This window comes from Camelus ferus, chromosome X, assembly GCF_009834535.1.
Source record: "Camelus ferus isolate YT-003-E chromosome X, BCGSAC_Cfer_1.0, whole genome shotgun sequence".
NCBI lineage: Eukaryota > Metazoa > Chordata > Mammalia > Artiodactyla > Camelidae > Camelus > Camelus ferus.
This window is the reverse complement of record NC_045732.1, coordinates 30,530,761-30,550,697: the sequence shown is the minus strand read 5'-3', so window position 1 is coordinate 30,550,697 and position 19,937 is coordinate 30,530,761. Positions and strand designations below refer to the sequence as shown.

Sequence of the window (19,937 nt, the reverse complement as noted above, 5' to 3'; positions counted from 1 at the left end):
ACAAATATATGCAGTTTAAACATAGAAAATATTTAAAATAGATAACAAGAGATATGGAAACTAAAAGTGGAACCTACACAGAACTCTGTATTGATAATAAAAATCAAATAAATTCAATTATATTCTATTTAAAATCATAAATTACAAACATGAACACAGTTGAATATAGAGTACTTTAATCAATAACCAAAAGAACTTGAGCAATCATGAAACAAAACCAGCAAACCTTTCACAAAGGCTTCTGAGTCCAAGGAACTAGTGGTAAGTTTATTCAAAGTTGTAAGAAATTGGTAATTGCTAATAGAAAATTATGAGGTGGCTCCCAATTCTGCACATTATTCACAAACCTAATTTTAAAAATGACCTGAAAAAAAAATTAGCCCTCCCTTTTTGTTAAAGCGTGTTAGAAGCTTCCTTTTGAAAGGACACTTTGGAGTTGTTTTACGATCTTCTTAGGTCATTCATTTTGTCTTCTCCTCCTCCTCCCTAGGGTCTCCTCCTCTGCCATAAATGACTAGTTTTAGCATATTCCCTAGTTCTAAACTAGCAACTCAATTTGACCCTGTGCCTCAGTTTCTTTTCTTTTCTATGTCCTGACTTCTAACTTTCTATCCTCTGTCTAATGTCACTTACAACTTAGCTTTGTAGAGCTCAGATACCACGTTTATGTTCTGATTTGGATTCTCTGTGGTAGCATTTTTAGCATGAAGTTATCCTTGCTATCAATAATTTATTTTTGACAACCACTTATTGAGAAGAAAGTACTTCTAAGTGCAGTGAAATTTTTATCACAATATTTGCTGAGAGCAAAGCTCATTTGTAATAAAGTTGGCTGTGGTTTAAAAAAGCAAACAAAAGAAAGTACAAAATTTTGTGAAATAGGGGATGATGCTGCCAAATGGTTATGCTTGTCTAAACACCAGCTCAAAATAAAAACGTATTCACAGCTTCCGTTTATTTGTAACTTGTTGAAGATAGAACAAATCTCAGATAACATGGAAACATCTCTCACACTGCCATTCTATCATTCCTTTGCCCTTCTCCACTCTTGTTTATGGGTAGTCTCCTTCACCAGACATTCTGAATTCAGTTCTATAGGTCTTTAACCCCATCTTCTCTCAAATGAAAAGAAATATTTAGTGGGTCATTTAAGCTTCTTTACTGATAGATTTTTTTCCCCCTTAGATGTAACTTATCTCCAGTCAGTGAATTTCCTCTAATACAAATTTGAATTTTAATCATTTTATGTGAAGCTGAATAATGATTAGTTTTTTTCACTGGTAAAGGAATTTAGCCATTAAAAATCAGGTAGAGAGATTTGATTGTGATGTTTTAAACTGTCCTTCAGATGGGTTATGATACCTGTCTTCCATTCATTTGCTGATCTATTTGTTTCCTCTTCTTCCACGCCAAGGTTTCCATATGTATACTTTATGAATCCCAGTGCTTTTTTGAAGTCATAGAATGCACTCCACCATTATTTTAAAGAATCTGACAAAAAATACAGTGTTGAATTATACCCTGGGCATATACCGGCACTTTACTGATTTAATATGATTTAATATTAGCTGACATAGTTGTAGATCTCATAATTATGTTCAGTACACTACTCTCATCGTCTATGACAAAGTGGCAAAATTTCCCCAAGTAACGTCAAATGTACAATGTGTGATAGCACAAAAAAAGATCATTGTTGTACATTATTAAACCACAAATCCAAAGTGAGTACTTAAAAAGCCTAGGGTAAAAATTTAAATGTCAGTTATGTTCAAATATTCAATTAATCACATCATTGAAAACTATCACTGAATTAGATTGAATGGTTGTCAAATGTCACTGATCTGAAAAATGATACAGTATTCACTCTTCCTGGCATATGATCTTAGATAAAGAGGATTCTAAAGTGTTCTTTAAAACTAGTATTTTATGTGTCCTTTAAGTATTCAGAAACTTAAATAGCCATATAATATATATTTTGGGGTATGTCAGAACATAATATCTTTGACCGAATATAGACTGCTTCCATTTATTAGTCATAAAATCCAGTGCTCAGATATAAATTACAAATTTTTAATTTACAGTAAAATATTATTTCTTATATTAAATTTTGAGTCCTCACAGTAGGCCTGTAATGTCTGCATCTTATATATGTTCATTCTAAGGATCCTCAAGACGTATATCCATTTAACTCTGTCATTCACTAACTACAGGATCTTTGTCAAATGATTCCAAGGTTCCACGTTGTCGTCTGTGATATGTACTAATAGAAATAGTTGTACATATTTCAAAATATTCTTCTGTGGAACATAAAAATATACACAAGCATATTATATAATCTTTAAATTTACATTCTAATGTAATGTGAAATTATTCCTCTTAAAATAAAGCTAGTTATCTTTGAAAATAAATTCATGAGGTGAGTTATCTCCCCACCCTGTTCATTTCTTGCATCAAGGGAAAAATAGTATGTTTTTCCTTGCCTATTCAACTTAAAATTGAAGTAACCATTTACTATGATTTGTACACATGGTGATCTTTCGGGATAATATAATATAGCTACAAATTATAATTGATTTTTTCTCATTATAATAAATGCTCTTATCTTAAAATTTTTTGTTGTTGCTATTGCTAAGTTTTTTTTTTTTCCTTGAAATCAGTATACATGCCTCAAGACTGGAAAGCTGTAGATATATAGGTTTCTTGTCATTAAAGTGGCACTCTGTATTGCCAGGTATAAGATACATAATATTTGTGAAAATTCAAGTTAAATAATATTATATTGAAAGTGTATACATCTTTTACCTTACTCTATGTTGTGAAATTATTTTTGAAGACAGTTTTATAGATGATGCCCTCTAGTATATAATACTCCCATCTAGAAAATTGTGTTTAGTTTAAAGAGCTACTTTGCCAAAAATGTTTAGTTCTGCATCTTATGTTCAATAAGAGTACCTGCACAGAAATTTCTGTTTTGCTATACTTGTTTTAATTTTCCTTCACCACTTTAATGTTTATGTTTAATTAACATTATGAGATTTTTAAAATTAACTGCTTCAAATCTTTGTCGTCATAGAGGCAGTGTATAAACAAACAAAAACACAGCTCAGTTAAGAATTATCTTCTGATGTATGATTATCATAAACACATTCAAAATAGAGACGTTTTGACTTATTTCACTAGTCTTTAAGCCATTTGATAAAACAGTCCATTCTTTAGTCTGTCTCTGTCCTCAACACTTAATAGGTGGCATATGGTGGATGGTGAAAAATATTCAATGAATGACTAAATATGTAAAGCTTAGTCATTGAAGGTAGGGATAGTATCTTTATAATGAGTTTCCAGAACTAAATATTAGGATGTATTATAGGTCAAAATATGCTTTTGGAATGTATTTTCCAATGCAAATTTCTATTGCATAAAATAAAAAGTAATCTTTGGAATACAGAGATATGGGAGGGAAGAAAGGAAACCTCATGGAGAGCCAAGACCACAGTGGCCAATGCAGCCCACTCTTTATGTTGTCTATATTGAACTATTCATCAGTTAATAAGAGATTCAATACATGTATCTTTCACTGGAAGAAAAAGGTATAGTTTATGCCCATAAGCCTTAAAATTTTATATAAATCTTGAACACAGTATAAAAGCACATGCTGCAGGGCAGTGAAACTTCTTTGCTTTTCCTGCATTTTTGATCTTTTGAATGCATTATTTTTGGAAGGATTATATAAATACTTGAGGAATTTCTCTTCAATGTGGAGAAGTTTATTTAGCTTCACTACATGATGGCAGATGTTTTATAAAAGGCTCTTAACACATTTAAAAAGCAAATCCTATTTGTCTAGAATGTTGGGAGAAAGTTCTCAGTTATAAACAGTTAATGAGAAAGAAATGTATTGATCTGAAAGGACCAAATTTATAGAATGTAGGAATATCTTCATGAGGTCTGAGTATCAAGAGGGATGTTTATATGATAAATTCCAATGCATGGTTTTCCCCTGAATGTTAGTTACTGTTTAAGATTCTGGTTAAGGAAATCCACCCAGACTTTTAAAGGTGATATTTCATGGGTCCTTTCATAATCTTACTCTATGTGAAATTATTTTATAAGATTGAATTTGCAGCATTTTTCAGTTAAACTCACATACCAAGACTGATAAGTACAAAGACGGCTTACCCTTATCCCTTACCCCATGCCTAATTAAAATAAATGCTCAGACTGTATTCTGCATATTAAGGAACAAAAATGACCCCTCCTTAGGGTAAATCTTGAAATCTGAAGTGATCTGGAAGAACCACATTCTTTGAAACTTGTGAGGAACCTCCTACCCCTAACCTAGTATCAATTGGCTAAATGGTACAAGATGTGTTTTCATTAGTACCTGTAGCTATGAAATATCCTTCTCATTGGTTGTTTAAGAGACAAGAAGTGGGGAGTATAGCTCAAATGGTAGAGCTCATGCTCAGCATGCATTAGGTCCTGGGTTCAACTCCCAGTACCTCCTCTAAAAACAAAATAAATAAACCTAGTTACCCCCCCCCCCAAAGAGGCAAGAAGTGGCAGATATAATTTATTGGAAAGGCAATAGTTCCCTTATTGAATGAGATATAACTTTCTACAACATCTGTGTTAGAAATGCAAATGCTTAAATTATTTACAAACTAAAATTGGAAAAGTTTATCCATCTCCCTGCCACCACCAAAACTTTAAAAAGCATGAAAAAATGTAAGAGATTTACTCCTTAGAACTTTGTCAGAGATATCACAGGAATATTATTCCTTGGCTTTTATTTATATTTTTTTCTTCTCTTTTGCCTTCTGTTCTACCCTAAGAAGTTCCATTTTCATTATTTGACTTGGTTATTGCAATTATTTTTTATGTCAAATGTTCCTCATTATGTATATATTCACTATAACCACCATGGGATATCTAAATTTAGCTTGTGGAAAATATTATTGACAATGCTGGATTGCATCCACACCTTGAAGGAACTGGGGATAAAACAAAACCTGGGATGAAACAAACATTCTCTCAAATAAGCAATGGAAGAAAATTGCTCCTCATGCCCAGTGATTAGCAAACTAATTTAGGAAATAGAACACCAGGAAGTAACAGTGCTGTCTGAAATACTTGTATATGCATCATAGAATTATTAAATACAAATTTTTGTACAAAACCAGATATTTAAGTCTAAATACTAGTGTGGGAACGGAATAGGAATTCCCTTCAATTCGTGTTCTCACTACTATAAAATGGATAACAATAGACTGCTGTATTCCAAAAACTAATTCCTTAGGTTTCCTAGGTGCATTTTTTTTTTTCTTTTAATAGCGTGCTCATCTTGACTCAAGGGATGTTTTCCTAAGAGTTCACATTTAAATATTCTACTGGAGCCACAATAAGATTCCATTATATCAAGGCAAATGGTGAGAATTTTCTATCTTCCAGAATTATGTTTAATACAACATCTTCCACAAATAACATTGCAAAATTCTGAGCCAGAACCTACTGTTACTTTTTGAGTAATGTCTTAGTCCTGTTTTCAGAAACTCCTAAAGCCAATCTTCATGTGGAGGTGAACTTGTTTCTGTAAAAATTCAATGCATGCTATTTAATTTTCACACACAATATCAATTTTCACACCTATTCATTGGGTGTCAGATGCTTTCATTCTGGAAGACAGGAAAACATAACTTTGGGTATCCTTAGTGACCTCAGTATTGAATTTCCTGCCACCTAGTGCTTGTCACAACACTGATACACACACAGTGAATCTATTTATTAACATATATGTCATGTAAATGTTTTTTGTTTTGCTTACTAGACATACATATAATTATTCATTTAACACAGATGTTAACATATTTTAATTTTTATTTTTCCTTTTCATAGTTATTTAGAAACTAGATTGATAATCCTTGAAAGATATAATTCCAGAGTGTGTATTTGGGAAAATATGTAAAAGAAAACAGAGAAGCAATTGTGAAACATGGTGATGATTATTTGAAAATAGCTAGTTAATTATTTTAAAAAACAATATTACTCATAGCTGCATGGTAAGAAATGGGGCATTATTAACAATACAAAACATATGATAATTCAGAGTTAAAATTGGCTAGACTGTCAATATGAGGCATTCAGTAGTGATATAAAGACCATGAACAATACTTTTCAAGCACGATGAAGTATCCCTCTTCTAGAGTCTTAGTGATTATTAATTAGTATTATTTTTTATAGTATTATTTTTTATATTTTTTGGTAGTTTGAAGAAGAGATGTATGGAGACAAACTGTAACCAAAACAAATAATATTCCTTGTCTACATGGTGGTATGCAATATTTATTAATTTGGAGACAGATTAAGGCACTTTGTGGAGAATTCTCTAGATTTAATTAATGAATTATCTCTCATGTCCAAACTTGTTTTAACATCTGACCTTGTCGAAGCTTTGTGTATCTTTGATAGTCTGTTTCCCTCTTGGTAAAACGTGCATAAACTAGTAACTGTCTCATGCTTTTACTGTGATGATGATGTCGGTAGAGTAAAAGCTCTATTCAGAAAGAACTTTATGGCCTTAATTTTTTTTAAAGGTAGAAATAAAAGAATAAGTATACACCTTAAAAGATTATAAAGACAAAAACAACAGTGAAAAGTGAATTCCATATAGGAAACTGAAAAAAAATAGGTTGAATACATTCAAAAGCTAGCTCTTTGAATAGCTCAACAAAGTAGATAAACCTCTTCTAATCGAGAGAAAATAAGAGAATGGCAAATAAACAAGATAAGTAATGAGAAAGGATGTGTAACCACAGATGCAGAGGAAACTTAAGAGAATACTACAAGCAATTCTGTAATATTAATTTTGAAAAATCCAGGACATGGATGATTTCTTAGTACACTGCAAATTACTAAAATTGACATAAGACTAGCAGAAAATTAAACTAGACTAATTACTTCAGAAAACATTGATACTTTACTAGAGGTCTACCATTGAAAAATAGGCCAGGATTCTTCACATATGAATTTGACAGAGTCCTTAAGGAATAAATAATTTCTATATTTTAAGGTATTTCATCCAGAGCATATAAAAAGGATAAAACTCTGCAATTTCTTTTGTGATGTCAGAATAACCTTAGTACTAGCAATCTATAAACATAAAATTAAATAATAAGTGTAGAAGACAATTTTACTTTTGAATATAAATGATGAAAATCTATTGTGTTGAACTCTCTGAAATTGATTATAACCATATCTTGCATGTGGTAAATACTCAGTAAATGTTAGCTGTTAGTTACAAAGAACTCTTAAAATTAAGAAAGAGAAGAAAACTACCCTATAGAAAAATGACAAAGCATATTAACAGACAATTCACAGATGACACTGTAATCATCATCCATAGAAAAATATATTTTAAATGCACTTGGAATCACGGAAATAAATGAACAGTGCAATATCTTTATACTCATCAGACAGGCAAAATTTAAAAACAGAAACATCCATTTCTGGTAAGGGAAGAGCCTGCTCTTATATAATGTTGGTTAAAACATTAAATGCTAAAACCTTTTACAAAGAAGCACCTACTAAAATTAAAAATATATTTACCTTTTGATCTAATAGATACATTTCTGGGAATAGCTATTTTAACAATAGAAGCATCAGTCTCTGAGGATGTATATACAAGATGTCCATTCCAGGATTGTATAAAGTGGCAAATCTAAACAAAACCATTATCACAACCTTGGAAATGAACGTCTACGAACAGGGGACTGGCTGAATACTCTGATACAGCCAAACTATGAAACATTATACAGCCATTAAAATGAATGACTAAAAGGGATTATTGTTTGGTAAAAGTAGTAGTCAATTGAATTTCAATAATATGCCATTTTCTGTAAACTATAAAACCTCATAAATTTGTGTCTACATGATATCACACATGTATACTCACACATACAATGATCATATGATAGGGAGAAAAATATGAAAGGAGTTTTTTAGGTTAGATTAGGAAAGAAGTCAGGAAGAAAGTGGGGCAAGCAAAATGAAAAAACTTATCTAAAGAAAAATAGAGAGGCATGTATAAGATCTCACACATTTGTGTAAAATAATATATACGTGTGGTCTTATGTATAAAGAAGTAAAATATTTCTAAAAAGAACAAAATGAGATTATATACACACATACATGCATACATACACACACACATAGAAAACAGTACAAAGATTAGCATATAATTTATCACTCAGAAATGGGGATAGTTATATTTCTTACAACCCAACTACAAGATGACAAAATACCCACCTATGACAACATGACTTGATCAAGTATGGACCTTTAGAAAGGAATGATGATTGGTACTAGTTGCAGTATGATAAGAGTTACCCTCTAAGGCACACACTATAGAGAATATATGAGTGAAACACCACTTAAATCCATGTTTTTTGCTCATTATTCCCTGTTGTAAGGACCACCAACAAAACTGGCCTATTGGGTAGAATGGCATAGTGAGTAACACTGACAATAAAAACGTATACTAACAAGATATAATTGCAGATCAACAGAGAGTTACATAAATTGGATTGCATGATTGTAACTGTCTGCAGAATATCTTCATAAAAATTAAGACTTAATACTATGCTCTTATTGTTCATCAAAGATTGACAAATGGCTAAATGTTTATCACTGCATCACTTGTAAAGTTGTGATTAAAGATGCAGTATGTTATTATAAAATGCACATTTCTTAGAGTTGATAATTGTGAAAAGGTTTGTTGTCCTTGACAAAATTTAAGCTTCCTTGTATCAGTTTAAGAGACATTTATAATTAATCTTCACTACTTTCTGCTCAGTGCCCTTAAGAATTAGCCAAGATCTGTTCAACTTCTCTAGTATTATTGTTTTTCTGCATCATAGTGCCCTATGCTGTCCCTACTAATCAGTTCCTTGCATTCCTTGAGTTTTAAAGACTCTTCATAATCCTGCCCCAGATGGTTTAACAACTTCACCCATGCCACATTGTCCCTGAGTACAACACTTCTAATTCCCGACTAGGTGATAACCTTTACCCTGGTTCTTCTATCTTTACATGGGCTCTTCTTTTTAGTATGCCTCCCCCTCCCCCATCCCTTTCTGTGTTCCAGTCTTTATATTCCTTCTTTATAGATTTAGTCAACACTGAACATCTCCTCTTTCTTTTGCTCATGCTGTCACAATCATTTCTTTTTCTCTGCTTGGCCCCCATGAGACATAGTTGCCTACCTAATTTCTTCCAGTGGTTATAAATAAGTTTTATTGGACTATATCCATGCACCTTCCTTTAGGTATTGTCTACGGTTTCTGTGTGTGTGTTCCAATGGCTTCTCTTTATTATTTACTTTTATTGTGGTAAAATAGACATAACATACAAATTACCATTTTTAAGTGTACAATTTAGTGGCATTGTGTACATTCCCATTGGTATGCAACCATCACCATTATCCATCTCCAGAACGTTTTCATCATCCCAAAGTGAAACTCTTACCCATTAAAAAAACTCCCTAATCCCCTCTCCCTTAGCCCCTGGTCACCTCTATTCTATGTTCTTGACTCTTCTAGGTATCTCATATAAGTGGAATCATATAATAGTTTTTCATTCTGTGGCTGGCTAATTCTACTCACTTAAGGTTTTCAAGGTTCATCCATGTTCTAGCATGTATCAGAATTTCCTTCCTTTTTAAGGCTGAAAAATATTCTGTCTTGTTAGTCCATTCATCTGTCAATGGACATTTGAATAGTTTCCACCTTTTGGCTGTTGTGAATAATGCTGCTCTAAACATTGGTGTTTAAATATCTGTTCGAGTCCTTGCTTTCAGTTATTTTGGATATATACCTAGAATTAGATTTTCTGGATCTTACCTAATTTTAATTAGTTTTTATTATGTGGCCTGCTATATGCTTCTAAGCTTTTTGCCATTAGGGGTTCTAGCTTAGTCTACTTTAACAGGCTTGAGCACAGTACCTGACATAATAGAGATTGGATTGTAAAAGGAATTTTATGGGGATAAGGAAATGGAGGGACCAACTCCCTGCTCACACAGAGAACAAGAGTGAATAGGGATTGCTGGTATCTATCTAAGTGCCCGCTGCTTGCTCTAAATCTCCCCAGGATTGTCCCTACGGCAAGTCTAAACTTAACTACCAGCAGTGATTCCCTGAGTATATCTATTTCTTAAAAATCACATAGTCTCCATTTAAATAATTGAATCTTCAGAAAGGCATGATCTGACTATCACTCTTACTCTAAGTTCCAGAAAACAGGAATATTTTTCCCTTTTGTATCCTAAGTACATCAGTGCCTGACATATAGCCAAAATGTCTTTGTTGAATGAATGAATCAGTAAATCAGTTCATAAATGTATAACGCCTTTTCACATGGAGGAGTTCCTACTTCTGCTGCCACATGAGGAATCCTCCAATGAAATGTAGATGAAGGTGCTTTCTTGCTCATGAGTTACTAATCTCCCCTGGGATCTAAATTCTAGAAACTTACTGTATTCTACTTTGTATAATTAAAATGAAAGTGTCATGGCAAATTACTGTTTGCATGTATAGGACAAATCTATGTGAATGACCAGTAATTTGAAATATTGATATTAAATTAACCTCAGCACTGAAGTAGGAACAATTTCCATGGGGTTCTACTAAAATTCAGTTGTCCAATGAAAAGCATCTGCATTGTAGAAATAAGAAGACATGTAATACCTTACAAGGACAGTATCACCTTGATTTTCCTATACCCAGGAAAGTCGAGGTCTTTCATGTTAACCAGCTTTCAGGACTTCTGCCCATCTACTCCTTAATAGATCCTTACTTAAATGTCCATTTACATGCTGTCCATTTACTTGAGGCTGATTTCTCTGTAAAGTCCATATAGTCCTATCCTCACATCTAATCGATTGATAGCTCAGCAATACCCTCTACTATAAATTATGTGCAGAATTAAACTATGGACTTGTATCTAGATTGTTTATCTTTATTTCAGTTAGTCTACATTTTTTTTTCTGTCTCATTTATTTGTTTTAAGGCATTCCACCAATAATGTGTATATAGTTGGGAGACAAAAATAAATTTAAGTATTAAATTATCCACTGAACCCACAAATAAGTTTATGTGTGGAGTAATTGAGAGTGATTTGACAATTAAACTGAAGAGTAGCCTTTTTATTTTTTTCACCTGGATTCCCCAGATAGTTTCATATTTTTAAAAGTTATAATTAATAAAATGTAGAAAATTAAGATGAATGATGGAGTATATATTTTAGCATTGAAAAAGAAAATGGTGAACCCATTTTACTGGAGGAAGAAACAAGAGGGAAACACAGGTCCAAGTGAGACTTAGTCCAGGAAGGGTTTAGAACCTGAAAGAATGAAAGGTTTAACCAGAATGAATCTCGGATGTTTAGTGAAGCTATCTAGAGGGGGATGAATGGGAAACTCTCAGGTCAGTGCCCTCAGGACAAGACAAAATGGCAAAATACTGGAGGCAGCTAAAAGAAAATTCAACCAAAGGGAGCAGTGAGCCTAGGATAGTAAATGGGGAGAGAAACCTGAATTAATTCTCAGCCCTCAACTCTCGCTCTGACAGTTTCACCCTCATTGTATAGACCTTAATCAGAAGTTGCCTATTTGCTTCATTTTGATGTTTTCTCTTTTTAAAGTATCCCTGGATGTTCTTTTTTTTTTAGTTAACTTTTCTATTTTGAGATCATTGTAAATTCACAGGTAGTTGTAAACAATAATACAGAGAGATCCTGTGTACCCTTAACCCAGCTATGCCCCAATGGTAACATACATTAAAATTACCGTATGGTAATACTGTGGACATCGACATTGATACAATCCACCAATAGTATTTATATTTCTCCAGTTTTACTTGTACTCATGTGTGTGCATTTGTGTATGCATGTGTTTTTAGTTCCATACATTATCACATGGGTACATTTATGTATCTACTATCAGGGTCCGGATGCAGAACAGATCCATCACCACAAGCGTCCCTTGTCCTGCCCTTTTATGACCACAGCCACCTACCCTACCTAACCCATCCCAATTCCTAACCTCTGGCAACTGCTACTATGTTCTCCATTTCTGTAATTTTATCTTTTCAAAACTGTTATATAAATAGAATCATACTGTATGTAACCCTTGGAGATTGGCTTAGTTTTTTTCACTTGGCATAATTCCCGTGAGATTCACTCAAGTTGCTGTGTGTATCAATAGCTGGTTCCTTTTCATTGCAGAGTAGTAGTCCATGGTATGGATGTGCTAATATGTTTAATCATTCACCCTTGAATGGCATTTGTGTTGTTCCCAGTTCTTGGCTGTTACAAATAAAGTTGGTATGAACACTTTTACTTAGAGTTTTATATAAACATGACTTTTCATTGTTTTCAAATAAATGCCTAAGAGCCCAATTGCTCGGTGGTATGGTAAACACATGTTCACTTTTGTAAGAAACTGCCAAAATGTTTGGGCTGTGCATTTTAAAATTCCACCAGCAAAGCATGAGATGAGTGACCCAATTGCCCTCCATGTCCTCATCAGCATTTGATATTGTCACTATTTTTTATTTTTGCCATTATGGTAAGTGTGTAGTGCTAGCTCTTCATGGTTATAATTTGAATTTCCCTAATGACCAGTAATGTTGAACATCTTTTCATGTGCTCATTTGTCTCATGTTATGTGTTACCTGACTCCACCTAAAAATGTTAGGAGCATGAATGACAGGAGACAAGATCTATCTTGAAAAAATAAAACTGCCAGATTTTAGTTCCCAAACCCAGTCCGAGGTAGAGAAAAGAGAGCTGGCCATTAGCTCCATTGCTTGGTAGTGTTTTAATATGTATTTCTAAAGCAAGGACATTTTAGTCAAATGCAGTCACCCCTAATTATGACAGCAGTCCTCTGAGCATAAAAGGAATGATAAAATCCCCCCCCCTTTTTTTCACATTCCAATTATGTATTAGGAAGCACTTCTTAATTGTAGGTATCCTTTATGAGTTGTCATTGTTACATATTTTATTTGGAGATACTCTGATCAGACTCTTTAATCTGCAGTAATTTATTTACATACTAAAAGTACATTGATTTCCTATCTCTTTGTAAACGTGTTTGGGGACACTTGTTTGTTACAGAAAGTGTAGTTACAAATGCAATTTGTCTCATTTTTAGATTATTTGGAAAAAGCTGGAATGCTGCTTAGGCTCTGAAAACAGCTAAATGCAATTACCTTTGCATTTTGTTTTCCTTCCAAATAGACCTTTTGTCTCCTTCCTTCACACGTTTCCCACTTTATCTTTAACAGGTTGATTTAGTGAATATCGGAAGCACTGACATAGTAGATGGAAATCATAAACTGACTCTTGGTTTGATTTGGAATATAATCCTCCACTGGCAGGTAAGCATTCTGATGAATTTTTTAGGGGATGAGCGGGGGAGGTAACATGTTGTGGATCCTTTCTTTCATTTTTACCCTTGACCTGCAAAACAAACATGTGTATCTCTAACAATACAAAGCCCATCTCCATAGTGCTGCCATTGAAATCAGGAAACAGTGTGTCATCTGCAGTGGGAAGTATCAGCAGATTATAAAACAGGTTCTAGCACATTTACAGGAATATTTTTCGAAATTTTATTTCACTGGGTACGGATGAGAAGCAAAAAAAGACAAATCTTATCAATAGGTTAATAAAAATATTTTTTTACAAATACATGTCTTCTGTAACTCACCTAAAAGTAAGTACATAGTTTTGTAAAAAGATAGGTGTTTTTCCTGTTAATCACTTTCAAATGAATAAGAGTTTGTGAATCTTGTGTATTCTCAGTGTAAACTAATGCCAGTAAAAAATGATTGGGATATGATGATCTGTTTATGTGTTATACACACGAACTCACTTCATAATCTGATTTGGAAATTAATTTTTTTCTGAACCAGCTCAGCATAGAGTCTTCTGAATGCCTGTATTTTATCGGACCTCTGTAAAACAGATCACAGGTCATTTGGTTAATGAAGAATATATATATATTTTTTAGTCAGAGCAACATGGGCTTAAATTTTCACTTCTTTATTTACCATCTTAGTGACATTAGGTATGATGCCATCCCTTTCTGGGCCATAATTCCCTTACTATCAAAAATAAAAAAAAATGAACATGTATATTTCCTGTCAGAATTAAATAAGAGAATATACATAAAGCCTTCAGGACGGTGCACCATTTTCATTAGAGGTATACCATACCAAGAATGTTGATTGCTTAGAATTTTCCAGTCATATTTTAAGAATTTGGAGGATAATTGAGATGTCTGCTCTTTTTATTAGCAGAGATTACTTTTTTTTTTTTAATAAAACAGCTTTTTTTTTTGAGGTGTAATTTATATGTAGTAAATTTACCCGTTCTGTGTGTAAAATTCAAAGTATACCAAACTGGTTTATTTCTGTTACCCAGTGCTTCTCAAATTATTTTGAGGAAGAAACAGTACCCCCTCTCCCTCACTGCAATCTGTCAAATATTTTAGGATAATTACAGAGTTGTACAATCATCACAACAATCTAATTTTAGCACATTCCTACCACCCTAAAAATAAATCTCATGTCCATTTACCATCACTCCCTTCTTCCACCCCCAACCCTAGGTAACCATTAATCTATTTTCTGTCTCTTTATGTCTGCCTTTTTGGACATTTCGTACCAGTGCAATCATATAATATATATTCTTTTATATCTGGCTTCTTTCACAGAACATAATCTTTGAGGTCCATCCCTATTGTAGCAGGTATCACTACTTCCTTTAGTAGAATTGACTTGAAGAGTCAGACAGCATGTAGACCGGGGTATACCTATTCAACTCAGTACCCATATTGTTCTCCCAGTTGACTCCCATATCCTTTTATTCTAAACACTCTGAACTGGCTCAGTCCTATTTCACAGCAACACTGGAAGAGAGAGAGAAAAGCCGTAGCAGCAGACAACAGAGAATAGCTCATAAGATTCCTAATTCTGGGCCTTTTTCATATGGTCATGGTATCAAACAGAACCAGCAAGGCAACACAGCCCACCCCCTTCCCCACCCCAGCAAGGCCAACTGGTTTCCTTCTGTTGCTCAGTACTTCTCACACTATCTTGAGGAAGTAAGTTTTTTCCCCCTTTTCCAGTGTATGTAAATTACAATAAAACTGAAGCATTATAAAAATGAAATAAAAAGACATACAAAACCCAAGCCTCTTTTTTATCATTAAACACAACAGACATATATAGGACTCTGTAAAATTGCTACAGAAGTTTCTAATGGAGTATCAGTTGTATTTATCTGAGAGCCTGGTAACAAATGGTTCATGGAGAAACTCCAGCTTGCAGAAGACACTTTGAGTTGTGCAGATGGTGGTCATGACAAAGCCAGAGGGAGGTCTTAGGCATGCTCAGAGCCCCCAAAGTCTATTTTAATTGTATTTATCATCCAAACTATCTCTTATATGATCTCACCCTTTCTTACTCCTCAAAACCCTTTCCAACTCCCTGTCAACTCACTGCCAGATAGAGGTTCAAAACCACCCTGTCTGATATTTTCTTCATCTGTTTGTGACCCTGTTTATGTTTTATTATTAGCACGTGGAAGGGCTTTCACAACAGGAATACCAGAAGGAATGCTTTTGCAGTCTTTCCTGGTCTGAGACTTCTTTTACAGTCTTCTGTTTTCCATCTCTGTCCTTGAATCACCATATCCTTGTGATTGCAAGGATATAGACTCTCCCCAGCCTCTGCCTCCTTATCTTATCTCTCTTCCATCATACCTCCCTTTTCTCCTAAAACTACTCAACCACTTTTTAAAAGTTTCTCGTGGTCAATACTCCGTGAATCAATCCCAAAGACATTTTCACCAAGAGTGCATATTTGCTTTCCTATTTAATAGTCAAAGAAACTCTTGAATCTCAGCAAAGATTAAAGGACACTGTGACCAACCTAATATCCTTTCCAGATTTATCAGATTAAGAATGACATGGAGAGATGGAAAGATGTGACTCCTGTTTCAGAGTCACATACTCTGGAGGCCTTCTCTTTGAACTTGCAAAAACTCAGGAATGCCAACCCTATTTCCCCTGTCATTGTTTTTCCAGTTTCCACTCAGATGAAATTGTTAGCCTGAAAAATAATGCCTGTTCTGAGGAGTAAGCAGCTTGGAGCAAAATTGTGAAGTAGACAATGTGTGTTAGGCATCTTTTTCTTCTTCCTTTTAAAGTGCAGATCATCCTTTTTAGGGGGGTCAGCTAGGTTCTGGGAACCAGCTGGAGATAAAAACATATCCTGCTAACAGTGGTGTGCTCTCAGAGGTCAGGCCCCCACCTTTGCTAGCTAACTCAAAAGAAATACTCCTATCCAGGGCTACTTCACACTGGAATGTTTATATTATTTATTATGTTCACAGCAGACAAGAGGAAGATGGATTTTGTGCTGCTGAAAGCTCTTACTGTAACCTCCTGCCTGCCTAGTACCTTCTGTGCAAGACAGGTTTTGATCTGGTTTTCTGCAGGCCTTTTACTCACTTCCATCCTTTCCTTGTAGGAGACTGTTCCTACCTGTCTTCACTCCTACCCCTCTGCTGTAACTCCTTTTAGTCACAGGATAGATTCTGGGAACCAGACTTTGAGTTTAGTAGGCAGGATGTTAATTGATGCACAGCCAACAAGAGCTTTATTCAACCCCATGGGGAACTGGGAGCAAGAATGAACCTCCAGAGTTGTCCTGAGTGGGGCTGAAATGGTTGAGTCTTAACAACATTCCCTTCATCAGTTACTAGGTGGGCTGCCCTAGGAAGGTGTGACCTTAGGTTACATGCCTCTGCAATTCAAGCAGTTCCCGTGGGGACTCAAGGCTGAGGTCTGCCTGATAACAGCTGGAGAAACAAGCCCTTTCTTAAAGGAGAATCTTGGCGGTGCGGCTCCATGTACATCACCTCTTCTTTGTCCCATTAACTCCTAGTCATTTTTGAAATCACTGCTCAAAGACGTTTCATTTTTTTTTCCTTTCAAAAATAGACGTATAGCTGTATGCATATACAGATTTGTTTAAATTGATTCTTTGTCTCAGGTACAGTAAGCCCTGAGGATGGGGAACATTTCTGCTTAAAGATTCACCTTAGAAGCAGCTCAGTGTCTCACTGAGGGCTGATCCTTAATCTGTAGGAAATCCTTTTCTGTAGGAAAAGAAGAACTGCTTATCTCACATTGCCCTTTATTATTATTATTATTTTTCTCAGAAACGTTTGCACCCTAGTAGAAGCAACAGCGATGAGGCTGAGGCTGATGCTGATAAGCTGAATTAGTGACACAATGATGCTAAAGGAGTTTTGGATTGAATACTGTGTTGTCCTTTAACATTATGCACATAGAGGGCAGTCTGGCCAAGCATTTCACAAATGAATCCCGTTCATCATGGGAGGGTTGGCTGATCAGTGCAAATCCATCACCACCACTGAGCCAGAATCTGCTGATTCCAATCCTGGTTCAGCACAGGACACATAGTAAACGTCTTGCAATCTCTGTACATGGAGGCTGTGTATTTTGTAACTTTAGAATATGATGAGAAAAATTACATATCTTACATAACTATTTGACCTATTTACTCACTGAGTGACTAAATAAGCAGGTCAGGAAGGAATTAAGAAAACTGGATAATCCACCTCTAAATAATAGATTTAGCTATCAAGGGATGGTGACAAATATATGCAAAGATACCACATCTTCAAATCATTACCACATTTACCAAACATCATCTCAAATGCTTTTCAAGTATTTTAAAGTTAGATTTAATAGATTATCTTAAAATTTCCATTGAATCTTTCATAAAAGGAGAGGAGTAACATTGGAGATGTTAAAATATGTATTTTCCCCAAAGGCATTTGTTAACATCTACATGGATGAAAAAGCGAAATAAAATGTCATATTTAGAATACACAATGGTATTCATCATCTGACCCAGTGTTGGTAGTTTGTGGACCTTATAGTTCCTGAAAGGGAAGCCCTTGGTGGTCAAAACTAATCACATTTACTGATACCCTTACTTTAAGTAGGTGATAAGGGGCCTGACATATTAAAGGAGTAGCCTTGTAATTATTTCTTTAGTAGAGTATGTAGACGGTTTGTTCTATAATGAGGTGTCAGCTGCATTCCTGAAACCTAGAAAAAACGTTTAGAATGGATTTCTGCGTCAGATTAGTTAGAAGAATGACACTTGGAAGTATTACAGCCTTGCTGAATGGTATTTGCACCTGCACACAGCATAGGAGAGAATCAGATGTCCAGAAACCAACTCATAAAAACAAAGCCGCGCCAGGCCTTTTCCTCCTTCCGCAGTTTCTGTTTCCGCCTCCCTTCCGGGCATGGGGGTGGGGTGTGGCAACGCCACCACGAACGAACCTGGTCCGCGACCCAGACGCTGAGTCCAGCGGCCCCTCCTGGTCCGGTGCTGCCTTACCTGACTGTGCACCCTCCTCTGCTCGCCCCAAGACGGCCTCCTGCTGGCGGAGTTGGGTCTCTCGCCCGTGACCTTTGCTGCCTAAGTGGCGTCCTCAGCAGCGGCCTTCTGGGGTTTCTCCTGACCCTCGACTTCCTCTCTGCTGATACCAAGCTGCTGAGCAAGTGGCGAGGCGTGTGCTGGTCCCTCATGGACTTCCTACGTAGTGTCACAGCCTCCCTTGTCTCCTTCGCCATCTCTGTCACAGCTGTCACCGAATACTCCGAGGGACTTCCAAAGCAGCCAGGTGTTTGGTTTCTTTGCCACAGTGCTGTTTGCATTTGACTTCTACCTGAATTTTAACAACACGTTCGAATTTCTCAAAGAGACCGTGGGGAAGATTCCACAGCCGACAAGGCGAAAGTAGGGAATTCCGACTGTGACTCGGGAGGTGGGGCGGTCGCCGGGGAACCCTGGGTGTCGGGGAGGGAGACTGTGATTTCTCAGAGCAGCGGCGGGAGTTGCTGACGGGAGCGGGCCTCCTCACAGCCCTGAGGTGATGTTCCCGAGCCCAGCCCACAAGACGTTACCACTTGGCTTAGCACTATTTAAGCACTCTGCATGTGTGGGCTTCTGAAATGTTCAGCCCTGTCTCCCCATCTCTGACTTATAGACCTGAAGCCCTTTAACCTCTCTGCCAAAAATTAGCACAAAGGAACAAGGCGGATGGAGCCTTGTTACCCGCTCACAGGAAGCATTTTGCTACAGGCAGTACAAGTAAGACAGAAGTCAGCACAGGCCCAACCTGCTAGGTTTTTGTCTGCATTTGGTGCCCCTGTTCATGCCAGGCACTTTGTCGAAAATGATCTTTCCAAGATTCTTTCGTTCAAGGAGCACCAGTTCCTTCTGCATTCTTGAGGCGGGGAGAAAACTGACCTCTGCCCCATCATCTAGGAGTGAGTGGGTCTGGATGCCTGTCACTGACTCACCCTTGGAGACCACCTCTTCTTTGGGTGACATGACTATTTTAAGACTGTTTTAAAGAAAAGCTCGTAGACCAGCTTACCAGACCCAGAAGATCAAGGGTACCAAACAAGCAAATAACACTGACAGTATCCAGGGTAGCCGGCAGGCCTAGCCAAACCTTTTCTTACCCCTGGGGACCCACCAGCAGTCCAGTGGTCCTTGGGCTGCTCAGGGCAATGTGCTTCTAGATACCAGAGCAGGTCTCTCTGGAGAGGTGAAGTGTGCCTTCTGTGTTCCCTTAAGGACCTATGCTGTGTATGTATCTTCAATGATATTTTGTAACTTTATAGTTGTTTTTTTAAATATAAAAGCAGTTTCTTACATGGCACTTCTTGTGATCCAGGAGGCCTTGTAAGTGAGCCAGAGTTCTACACGTTTAGGGCATTGGTAACCTTTGTTTTTCTCTTGCATGTGAACCTCTTACCATGA

General features: G+C 36.0%; 1 protein-coding gene across 1 annotated transcript in view; it reads left to right on the top strand.

The window, feature by feature from the left end:
• Window positions 1-19,937, top strand: part of LOC102504131 (dystrophin-like) — a 562,607-nt gene that overhangs the window by 362,671 nt on the left and 179,999 nt on the right. Inside the window, exon 5 of the mRNA XM_032474646.1 lies at window positions 13,341-13,433. Within this exon, the coding sequence (XP_032330537.1) occupies window positions 13,341-13,433 (93 nt within the window). The remainder of the gene's footprint in view (window positions 1-13,340; window positions 13,434-19,937) is intronic.